Below are 11,735 nucleotides of genomic sequence, written 5' to 3' on the forward strand. Positions count from 1 at the left end.
TTTCCGCTTTCACCGAACCCACTTTGAGTCTCAGTGGCCCCAGTAGAAATGGTGTGTACCTCAGCAAACTCTATCCCTTAGGGGACAACCCCCTCCAAGGGACCCTTAATTCGTGTTGAGTTCAGCTCTGTTACAGCTCTAGAATCCGGACACAGACCAGGCAAAGCCATTGTCCCACACCCTTCCAAGTCCAAGTCTTTGCTCACTCCTTGGGACCTGGCTCGCGCTTCACCCCTTGCTCCCCTCACCCAGCACCCTCCCTGCCCGAGCGCGACTTCAGCCGCCTCAGTCCCTCGTGCAACCGCTCGTTCCAGCCTATGTTAGGCGCGTCCCCAGTGCTAACTGTAGAGGATGGAGAAACGTGCAACAGGTGTTTATTCAAGTCATTGATAATCCCAGTATGTGAGAGTAAGTGACATAAGACGTCATTCTCGCTATCATGGAACTCACAGGCTACTGGGTTACACAGACAAATAAATTTTTTTTTAAAAAAATCACAGGAGTCCATGGTAAATAATGTGGTTGGGGAAGCCCAGAGTGCTGTGGGAACCTCAGCAGGGAAGGACTAGGTCAGTCCAGGGACCGGGATACGTATCCAGAAGGAGGTGACGTGACACTGGGGGCCTTCCGGCACTGAGGACCCCCAGAACAGGAGAGGCAGCAGCTGCTGCAGGTTCTATGCCTCCCTCTCCGGGGGCCCCCGAAATGTGAAGGCAACTCCATGTATAGACTTTACTCACCCCCACTGCACTTTTTGTAACAACTCCACAGGTGGCATAAAGTGGCCTCACCATGAACAGTTCATTCTCAGTGACGAGAGGGCAGAATTCGAAAAGGTAATAGAATGAAGACAAGGGCCCTCGGGTCTTCCGCGACTTGGAGAATTGCTGGAAAACTGCCTTTTCCAGCCTAGGAGTTCTGCGGAGGAGAATGTAGGATGGGCCTGTTGCCAAAAAACGACACCTTAAACTCTGAGTTTATTATCCTGGGCTTCGGGGACCTGGCCGGGTTGCAAATCTTCTTCTTTGGACTCTTTCTAGCCATGCATCTTGTCACCCTGGCAGGACATACAACCATCGTTCTCATCACCCTCATCGACTCCTGCCTCCAGACCCCCATGTACTTCTTCCTTCGCAATCTGTCCACCATTGAAATTTGTTATATATTGGTGATCGTCCCCAACATGCTGGCCAATTTCCTATCCAGGAGCCAGCGGATGCCCTTCCTGGGCTGTGCCTTGCAAATGCACCTCTTCATCGCCCTGGGTGGGGCGGAGTGCTTCCTCCTGGCCGTGATGGCCTACGACCGCTTCGTGGCCATCTGCAACCCCCTGCGCTATGCGGTCATCGTCACCAGGGCCCTCTGTCTGCAGATGCTGACTCTGGCCTGCATCAGTGGCTTTGCGCTCTCCCTCATCCTCACCACACTGATATTCCTCCTGCCCTTCTGTCAGTCCCACGAGATCAATCATTTCTTCTGTGACATCCCTGCTGTGCTCTTTCTGGCCTGCTCAGACACGAGAGCGAACGAGATTGCCGTCTTCCTCGTCTGCTTGCTCATCCTGCTGGTTCCCTTCCTGCTGATTCTGTTGTCCTATGCGTTCATTATCGCCGCCATCCTCAGAATCCACTCAGCCGAGGGAAGGAGCAAAGCCTTTTCCACCTGTGCTGGGCACCTGCTGGTCTCTGTTCTGCACTATGGCTGCGCCATTTTCATCTACATTCGCCCGAAGTCATGCTACACCCCGGAGCAGGACAAAATTGTGTCCTTAATCTACACCAATGTAACCCCCATGCTCTACCCTATGATCTACAGTCTGAGGAACAAAGAAGTCAAGGGCGCGCTTGGGAGACTTCTCGATAGCTATAACCAGATGAGGCAGAGACCCGCCACTAGGTGAAGGGAAAGACGGGGTCCACCAGAACCACCCTGGCCCCTTTACGTGAATCCGGCCGGCCACCCCACAGCACATTCTGTGGCTCCACGCCCCCCTCTGAGGGCTACTCCATGGTCCTGTGTGCCGGGACCTTCCAGTTCCCTTTCCTGTGGTCAGAGAGAGAAAACGAATCCAACAGCCTCCCAAGATGTGGCAGTTCTCGAGTGTGTGTGGGTGTCTCACTGTCCCTTCATGGACAGTTACATCTGCCATCTGGAGCGCCGCCAGACAAGGACCCTGATGGGAAGAAGGTCATGGGCTGACCAAACAAGACAGTAAGGCGACCACTTCTTTGGCCAAAGAGCCAGCAGGAACAGAAATACAAGGTGTTCCTAAGTCAAAACCAGGCGAAGTGCAAAGGCAGAGCCAAGTGCGAGACTGAATCCCACATCATCAGAAAATAACCTGGAGATCACCTGCAACCCAACGATGCCTCCTGAATCAGCAACGCCTCCTGCTCCATCCCCCTCCCATATCCCTCCCCCCAGAAGATATTTCCCAATTGCCCCACTTCTGGCCTCTGGGCCAGCTGACCCCTCCTCGTCCTGTAGCGCCCCCTGTTCCTGAGGGCCCGAGTGGACCACATCTCCTCTGATCCAAGCTACCAGGCTTGGGGAGCCGCCCCTCCTCTGAGGCCCTGTGTGCTTACTCGTCACCTAGGCCTGAAGAGGTGGAGATTCCTTGAAGGCAAGAGCGATCAGGAATTTCTGTCCTCCCAGAACCTAGCACATAATAGATGTTCAGTAAGAAGTAATTGAACTGTGAATCCCCATGAGCTTTGATGCAGGAAGATCTTCAGAGCCCCAAGTGCCGACAGGATGAAAACCTTCACCGTTCGGCTGAGCCGAGGCCTCTGCAATTCAGGGACTCAGGTCAGGTGTAACGATCCTAAGAAAATGTTTGCTGCCTCTACTTCCAGCCCAAAGGCTGGGATAAATTATAAATGCCATGGGTCCCCGTGTTCCCCTGCATCATAGCACTTAGAAGGAAGAACTCTTGAATGAGTGAATGAGGGAATGAATTAAGGAGCACCTTGTGTGTACCAAGCACTGGACATGGGACCTGGGGAAAACCGTAAGACGTTGTGTCTGCCCTCAAGGAGCTCACGAATTAGCCTGGGCAGGGGGCAGTTAGACACCAAGATAACTTATTTTATTTTTTTAAAGATTTTATTTATTTGTTTGTCAGACTGAGAGCACAAGCAGAGGGAGAAGCAGGCTCCCCGCTGAGGGAGCCAGACGTGGACCTCGATCCCAGGACCTTGGGATCATGACCTGAGCCGAAGGCAGACGCTTAACCGACTGAGCCACCCAGGCGTCCCAAGATAACTTATTTTAATGCAATGGTCACAGACTATTCATTCACAGAAAGGAGTAACCAGCACCATACCTATGAACACCCACATGCTGTTAGAAAGGTCAGGAAGGAAGGGGCCTAGGACCTTGACAAGCCTTCACTGGACAGCTAAACCAACACCGTGAGCGCCTCCCTCTACACTCCGTGTTCCGTCAGCAACATTGCCCTAGGCTCCAAGTGCATGTCTCCGACCTTGCCTGCTCACTCCGGCTCTTACTGTCTTGCTTATCGTGCTAGGCAATGACCTCACTTTCCACCACAAAGAGGCCCTCCGAGCCACCGGACGGGGCACCCCGCAATGGGAGCGGCAGATCTTGGGGGGAAGGAACCATGTGGGTCACCTTCCTAGGGTCCGGCCCTCCCTGCTCTTTGGTCAGTGTGACTGCAAGTCACTGAGAGAATATGGTGACAATAGAGAAGAGTCTCTGCCCAAGAAATTCGTGGTGACGGTCCAGAGCTAACAAAGGTCTGCTGAAAGCTACGTGCAACGCCTAGAAAGTGACCCTCGCCTGGCACCCGGCACGTACAGTGCTGAATGCGTAGCCGCAGGGGTTAGCCACAGCCCGGGGCAGGCCGGGTCCCTCCACTCCACCACATGGCCCAACCAAATCTGTATAGCTCCAGGGACAGAGGGAGCAAGACTGTTGCTGGTGGCACCTGCCGTGCATCAGGACCATGCGATGCCCTTATAAAAGGGTGCGTGGGCGCTCCTGCACTTGGACAACCTTGTCCAGGTGCCTCTTCTTTTATCACTTCCGGAGACGTACCCCACGGCTCTCTCCCCTAAATCCTTTAGTGCTTTCAAAGTAAGCCAGTGAAATGTTGACAAGTGCTGAAGCTGCGTGAAGGGAGGGTGGGGGTTTCCAATCCTATTCGCTCTCCTGTGTGTACACGTATAACTGCCATAATAAAGAGTTTTAAGAGGTAAAGGTACTGATGAGCCTCCTTTTTGTTTAAAGAGAGAGAAAGAAGGAGTAGGAGGAGGGGCAGAGGGAGACAGAGAAGCAGGCTCCCCTCTGAGGAGGGAGCCTGATGCGGGGCTGGATCCCAGGGTCCTGGGATCAGGACCTGAGCTGAAGGCAGACGCTCAACCGACTGAGCCCCCCAGGCATCCCTATGAGCCCCTTTGCCCAAGTAACCCGCTTGCTCAGAATGTTCTGCGGCATCTGTGCCATAGCTCTAACCTCCACTCTTCCTTTAAGGCCCAACTCAAGGAGCAGTCAGTCCATGACCCCTTTTTGATTACTGTCTTGCTCGAATTCTCACTGAAGGCAAGCACAGCCTCAGGTTCGCATCTACCGTGGCCTTGCTCTCTCTGAGAGCAGGAAGTGACAGCACTAACCCAGGCGGTCCCGTGCACACATAGATACACACCCACGCGCATGTGCACTTCCGGCCTGGGACGGGGAGGGGCAAGGACAGGAAGTTCCCCCACTTCAGGCAGCACAGAGCACCCTGGGGAGGAGGGAGAGCTCTGGAGATCGCAGGGCCTGCAGGGGTGTGGGGCAGGGAATGGTCAGAGATGACATGATGACAGCCCATTACCCTCCTCAGCAGTCTTGGGGTGGGGCATGTTCCCAGAGGGAAGGAGCCAAGGAATTTGTAAGGTGAGAGGAAATGCCAGCATGGCCTAGGGTGGCCTAGGAAGGATGGCTGGGACGCGTCTGAGGGGATTCACTGCACGGGAGATGACGTCAGAACATGAGCCGCTGTGGAAACACCTGTCATCAAGACAGCACTAGGAGAGGGAAGCATTTAGGGAGTGGGCGAAGTATAGTGAGGTCAGTAGGGGCTGGTTGGCTCCTGGGAGCCTACAGGATGTCCTGGTTTGGGTGGCTAACTGACTCAGAGCTCCGGAATTCAAGAAAAATGTTGAATATCCAGCAACTGGCAGAGATCCACAGTGATTTAACTGTCACCTTCCTTATGCCCTGCCCTGTCACCTCTTAACCATAGTCATTACAGACCAGGCCTCACGTGTTTCTAACATATTTACTACAAAAAAATGGGGGCGCCTGGGAGCCTCAGTCTGTTGAGTGTCTGCCTTCGGTTCAGGTCATGATCCCAGGGTCCTGGGATCGAGCCCCACATCAGGCTCCCTGCTCAGCAGGAAGCCTGCTTCTGTCTGTGCCTCTCTCTCCCCCTGCTTCTGCGCTCTCTCTCTCTCTCTCTCTCTCTTCGTGTCAAGTAAATAAAATCATAAATAGATAGATAGATAGATAGATAAATTTACTACATTCCAAGCAAGTTTTCTGTGCCTCACAAACTCAAAGGCCATGACTGCTGCACAGCCTGGCGTGGGCAGTACAGAGAAGAGAGCCGTGGGGTGCTGAGCCCTCCTGAGTGTCTGGCTGCCTGTGTTTGCTGTGTTCACACACATATGTGCACGTGTGCAGAGTACTTGGGAAGGGGAGAAAAGCAAAAGATTTCTTCATGTAACATTGATGAGATGCTGATGAAGCAAACTACCTTTTGTCCTCTGGAGGAATAACTTCCCAGGATGAACATTACGAGTGCAATTCAGAAAAAGCTTTTTGGAAGCAGCTCAATATCTGAAGGCAGACAAGGCTGTGCCACGCTGGCCCCAAGGTGGACCTCATCATCAGGGACCTCATCAGAATCCTCCTAACCGTATCAAGAAAAGGGGCCAATTAGAAGCACTTTCAAGGGAAAGATTGGCCTCGGATGAATTAAACGAAACTGTTAAAACTTCAGCAAAGTAGTTCCCTTGGGAACTAATTAGAAGTTTTTCTGAACAACAGTTGCTGAATAACTTTCTTAATTTGTGTTCTGATTACAAAGGTGGTTGAGGCTCACTGTCAAAAATAAATAAAATAGGGACACCTGGGTGGCTCAGTCGGTTGAGCCACTGCCTTCGGCTCAGGTCGTGATCCCAGGGTCCTGGGATCAAGCCCTGCATCGGGTTCCTTGCTCAGGGAGCCTGCTTCTCTCTCCGCCTCTGCCGGCTTGCGTGTGCACGCTCTCTCTCTCTCTCTCTCTCTTTCTGACAAATAAATAAAATCTTTAAAATAATAAAAAATTTTAAATAAAGAAAATATGGGCCAGTTCGGAAAAGAAAACAAAGATCGGTCATCTTACTTACTAAAGACAACCACAGTAAAATGCTGGTGTCTCGGGACATGAGCTCAGTCATAGTGAGTGCGTAGATGTAATCACCCAATAAATGTGACTGGTTATTATTTTTCCATTGTTGGTAGGCTTGGAAAAGACTTTTCCATTCAAAAATCAAATAAAGCTCATCTACATTTTCTTCCAGTATTTCGTGTTGATTTATTGAGTATATATAAGCCCACACATACTTGCGCATTATGAACGATCTGTATAATGCAGAAATACTTCCCTCCCATGCCTCCCTGAAATGGGGAGCAACCGTGGAACACGTCAGTGCTTACTGGCACCCCAGTTCATGGCAGTCATTCAAACAGTGCCCAACCCTCCGAGGCATCCCTCCAAAGCCTAAGAAGAGAAGCAGACTTTTATTCTGTGACTCTTGGCTGCCTCCACAGGGAGCTCTGCCCAGGAGAGCAAACACCCCGCCCTTCTAAGCCCACCTTGCACTCTGGCTGAATGATGGAGAAAAACTGAGCCATCCGGGGAGCTGGAAGGGAGCCCCGGAGCCATGTGCAGAGGGGTCTTCTGCGGGGCCAAAAAGTCAGAGACCATGAGGGGGTATGGGGGCCCCAGGACACAGCACAATCTAGGGTGTGAAAAAATGTCTATGGAAATAAAAGGCACAGGAATTAGCAGGCTGCATGTGATAGTGACCAGAAAGAGATTCCACAGGTACGCAGAAAGCACCGGGAATAGCTTTTCGTTTGTCATTCTGTCCACTCTGTTTCTTCTCTGATGGGCCTATGTCAGTACGAGCCAGGCCTAACACTTGGACAACACTCCTCATCCTCACCTCCAATCCTGCCTGAAATCTATGACTTTGACCCGCAAACAGTTCTTCCCTGTGTGTTCTCATCAATCCCTTACCCAGCTGCCCTGCTGTCTCGCCCCCCACCCCCCGCCGCCCCGAGTACCGGGTGCGTGGGGAAGAGGCTCTGCGGGCTCCGGGACCTGCTCCACTCCCAGGTCCTGGAACAGCGCCGGGCGCAGGGATCCTCCGAACAAACGCCCGAGGAAGCAGCTCGAGGTGGGCATGCCTCCCCCCCCCCCAACTCCTCACAACAAGCACAGGTGGCTCGGGAGCCAGCTTTGGAAAATGACATGTTTTTATTGCTATGTTTGCAGTGGCTTTTTAGCACAGTAAGAATGTCCCCGCTGGACCCCCGCCCTCACCCAGGCCCACCTCTCCGACCCACGTCGGGGCGGCATGGGGGAAGCCCTTCTAGGGTCCGCTCGGCCGTCTCGGGATCGGACGTGACACACACGTGGGTTAATTAAAGCTGCTAATGGAAGACTTGAGACGCGGGAGGTGCATCCGCTTTAAGCTTGCAGGTGGGAGCCGCGCCGGGGCGCAGGCCTTCCCGGGCTGGTGCCCACCTCAGATCCCTGCAGTCGTGCCTAGCCCGGGCCGGGGGGGGGGGGGTGGGTGGGCAGGGCGTGGGCGAGCCTGAGCGCCCAAGGGAGGGGCCCCAGGTCCCCCGGGGGTCACGACGCCGCACCTCACCCTGCCGGCTTGCGGGCAGAGGGGGTGGGGGGATGCTCCTGCACGGCCCCCCGCCCCCCCGCCTTGCACTCTCTGTCCACCCCGGTCCGGGGCCTGGGACTGCACGTGCACACCCACACGACAGACTCGCACGCTCAACAGCTTGAAGCTTTTGCCTATGAAAATTAGATTTATAAATTCACACTCCTTGGCTGGGGCAGAGGACTAAGAGGGTGCTCCGAGGGACGGGAGTGGCAGGGAGAGTCGGGACATCGGGCTGTTTTCTCTTTAGAAATATACAAGCAGGAATCTCTTTCCTCAAGTTTTTATAAAATGTGCAAAATACAAGCCTCGTTTGCCCACAGGCACAGTTTACACCTGGTAGTGACCTTGGCTAAGAGATCGAGGTTCACCCTACATACTCACGCACACATGCATTCGTACACAAGCTCACACAACTGATATTGGTGGCAACTGGCGCAGGAACCGGACGGTCCCGTTGCTGGCTGGCTCTCTAAGCTTCTAGAAGAGGGACGGGGAGAGGGGTGGGGCCCAGCTGAAGTAGCCGCCTTGGCTCTCCCGCCCTGGTCCCCCAGCTGCCACTGCCACCTCTGGGGTGGATGGGCCACCCGAGGGAGCGTCGGGCAGAGCCCGGAGGGGCAGGCGTGCTGGGGCGGGCGGGGGGGGGGGGTAGACACAGCTGCAGCGGGCATGGGGCGGGGGCGCGGTGGGCAGGGCCTGGGAAGCAGCGTGCGTACCAGCTCCGTTGCGGGGTGGGTCGGGAGGCATCTATTTTTGGTGGGTTGTGGTATTTTTGGCATTTTATTAAAAATGGAAAAAGTTATTTTAGTTAGCACTCGTGGTGCTTCCTCCCACTCCCCCCCCCCCCGGCAGACCCCAAAAGTGTCAGGGAAAGGCAAGCCCCCCCGGGAGGGGTGGGGGGGCTAAAGCAGGGGCTGCTATGGCTACAAGAGGGTGAGCTGGTGATGGGAGCCGGGGCGCCTGTCACATGACGCTCTCCACCACCACCACCTTGCTGCTCTCGGACACTGGGGTCAGGGTGGTCAGGCCCCTGACATCCGAGTCCTGAGCTCTATACTCCAAGTGGTGGAGGCCCCACACAGGCTGCGTCAGGTGCTGCCAGCGCTGCAGGGGAGAGGGACACGTTGTTGAGTCCCTGGGCGATGGCCCGGGAGGGGAGGGGAGGGGAGGGTGGGGGAGGTGCCCATGCTAGCCCTCGGCCTCTGTCCACTTCCCACCACCGGCCACTGGTAGGGGACCAAGGGCCCTCCTCCCGTGGGTACTGACCACACACCCCCCTCTCTGTACCAGGGAAAGGGGTGAGGTGAAGGGACAGACCCGTCTTCCCCCCCACAGGGCCCTCAGGCCCCAGAGGGTCTGCCTTCCTTCCTCCACCCCCCCTCCCCTGAGCTGGCCCCGCAGACTCCCAGCGCCGGTCCGTCCTAGCGGGCGGAGAACGGGCGCTTGGGACAGGGACGGAATGCCTTGAGCGGGTGCGAGGCAGGGAGCGGAGTCAAGGAGAGGCGGGACGGGCGACTGACCTCAGCCATGGTCCCCTTGGCTCTGAGGAGGCAGCCCAGGAGGTGCAGGGGCACACACAGCATGGAGGAGAGCGCGAAGCCCCAGCCCATGTCCTGGAGCAAAGAGGCCAATGGTGGCCAGGGAAGATGGTGGGGAGAGATAGTCTGAGGGACCAGGAAGGAGGGGAGCAGACCTGGGGGGGACTTTGGGGGGTGAGAGTGGTCAGAGGGGGAGCAGGCCTTGGAGTGATAAGGAGGCCGAGGCACAGACAAGATTGGTATTGGGTGGTGCCTTAACTGACTCTCCACCAGCTTTCTCATTGTACCTTTCCCATCAGCCAGGTAGACAGAGGTGGCCCGCCAGTCCCTGTCTCCAAATGGCCAATCCTACAAGGGACAATTCTAAAGGAGTTCATGGTATCCAGCAGCATCCTAGCTATGTTAGCTCTAAAAGGAGCCCGGGCTGTCGGGGGTGGAAGGTGGCTGAGATCAATCACTATTCTAATGGTGAATCGGAATTACCCACAGGTAAGTTCTAAGGAGGTACATGTGGCATACGGGGCCTGTCACTACCTGCGGGGGCAGAGAGAGATGGGGCAGAATTATCACATTAATTTGATTTTCTTTTTCCCTCACTTTTAGCTGACTAATTGCTGAAGACCCTGGCCAATTCCACATTTCCATCACCTCCTATCTTGACCAGTTTTCCCTGTTGGTTTGACCCATGCAGAACTTTGTGCCCCCCTTTCTTGCTAAGCCCAGGCCAGAGAAAGTTGTCTAAGACCCACCTAGTGGCCCCCCTGGGCAGTGCATCTTTCCCTAGGACATTGGTTCCTATGCCAGCTGCCACTTTATCATGAGGGTTTAATTAGTTGTACTGGACTTTGGGCACTGTTGGCTTTATTGATTCTTTATCGTTGCGGGGGAGGGATTTTTTTTTTTTTAAGAGAGCAATGCAGGGAGGGGAAGGGGGATTGGGAGAGAGAGAATATTAAGCAGTCTCCAAGCACCGTACAGATCCCTGACACAATCTCACAACCCTGGGATCATGACCTGAGTTGAAATCAAGAGCGAGGCACTAAACCAACTGAGCCACCCAGACTTAGTTTGCACGAGATCAAACAACCCAGAAACACTGGAATTGGAATTTTGTGGCTTACTGACCTTGTTTAAGATCTGTAAAGAAAACTGTTGAGACAATTAGTTAAGCGGGGCAGGAAAAGGAGTTAGCTCTCTGTACTGTATCTGGTTCCCTACAACGTTTTTAAACGTGCCCACTACTAAAAACTACTAAAAGTAGTTTTTCTGTGGATTACATCAGTTTTTTCCATAGATGATCAGATTGTCTACAAATAAGGGAGTTTTACTTTTTCTTTCCAATCTGGATGCCTGTTTCTGGTTAATTTCTCACCTCACAGTAAGATTGCGTTTTCCTGCTTCTTTACCTGCCTTGTAATTTTAGATTGGATGCCAGACGTCATGAAATTTTGCCTTGGTATTTGTGTTCCCAAACATATTCTTGGACTTTGTTCTGGGATTCTGTTATTACTTGAGAACAGTTTGATCCTTTCAAGTCTTGCTTTTAGGATTTGCTAAATGACACCAGAACATATTTTAGTGGAGGGTTAATTTAACTAGTTAGCAACGTCCAATGTTATACAGGGCTGCAGTTAGAAACAAGGACTCTTATCAGTTGAAGAAGTAGTAAAATGCATGTGGGCATTTATTTGGCACTTTTTGTTAATATTTAAGATGTTCACTCCCTTTGACCCACCTTTGGGAATCTATCATAGAGAAATGCATGTGGAAATAAGGCAGAATCAAACAGGATGTTAATTATAACATAATGTAAAAAATTGGATGAATGTTACTGTACATTGAGTAAAGACTCAAGATGTCAGGACTTCTGGGAGTTTCGGTCGGTTGGACATCTGCCTTCAGCTTGGATCATGATCCCAGAGTCCTGGGATCGAGCCCTGCATCAGGCTCCCTGCTCGATGGGGGGCCTGCTTCTCCCTCTTCCACTCCCACTGCTTGTGCTCCCTCTCTCGCTGTCTCTCTCTGTCAAATAAATAAATAAAATCTTTTTAAAAATAATTTTTAAAAAGGAATCAAGTGGGGGGAAAGTGAAAGCATACAATTAAATAAAAAAATATGAAACCATTAAAATAAAAGGAGAAAGTCCTGATGAAAAAGTGTATGCATGATACAAAACCCAGGAACCATGCATGAATAAAAATGAATCCATGTCGGGGCGCCTGGGTTGCTCAGTGGGTTAAGCCTCCGC

At 53.0% G+C, this 11,735-nt stretch overlaps 1 protein-coding gene and 1 long non-coding RNA gene across 2 annotated transcripts; one reads left to right on the top strand and one right to left on the bottom strand.

Annotated features, from left to right (window-relative positions):
• The first annotated feature begins 937 nt into the window (after positions 1-937).
• On the top strand, positions 938-1,900 carry LOC122897509 (olfactory receptor 10V1-like). The gene has a single exon (XM_044235757.1). The coding sequence runs from the start codon at positions 938-940 to the stop codon at positions 1,898-1,900; it is 963 nt and encodes a 320-aa protein (XP_044091692.1).
• Positions 1,901-7,512: 5,612 nt separating this feature from the next.
• LOC122896306 lies at positions 7,513-9,560 on the bottom strand. The gene is made up of 2 exons (XR_006382402.1): positions 9,470-9,560; positions 7,513-9,053 (listed from the first exon to the last, which is right to left on the bottom strand). It is a non-coding gene; the product is annotated as an uncharacterized LOC122896306 (long non-coding RNA).
• Between the last annotated feature and the right edge of the window lie 2,175 nt (positions 9,561-11,735).

Source organism: Neovison vison, chromosome X, assembly GCF_020171115.1.
Source record: "Neovison vison isolate M4711 chromosome X, ASM_NN_V1, whole genome shotgun sequence".
Classification (NCBI taxonomy): domain Eukaryota; kingdom Metazoa; phylum Chordata; class Mammalia; order Carnivora; family Mustelidae; genus Neogale; species Neogale vison.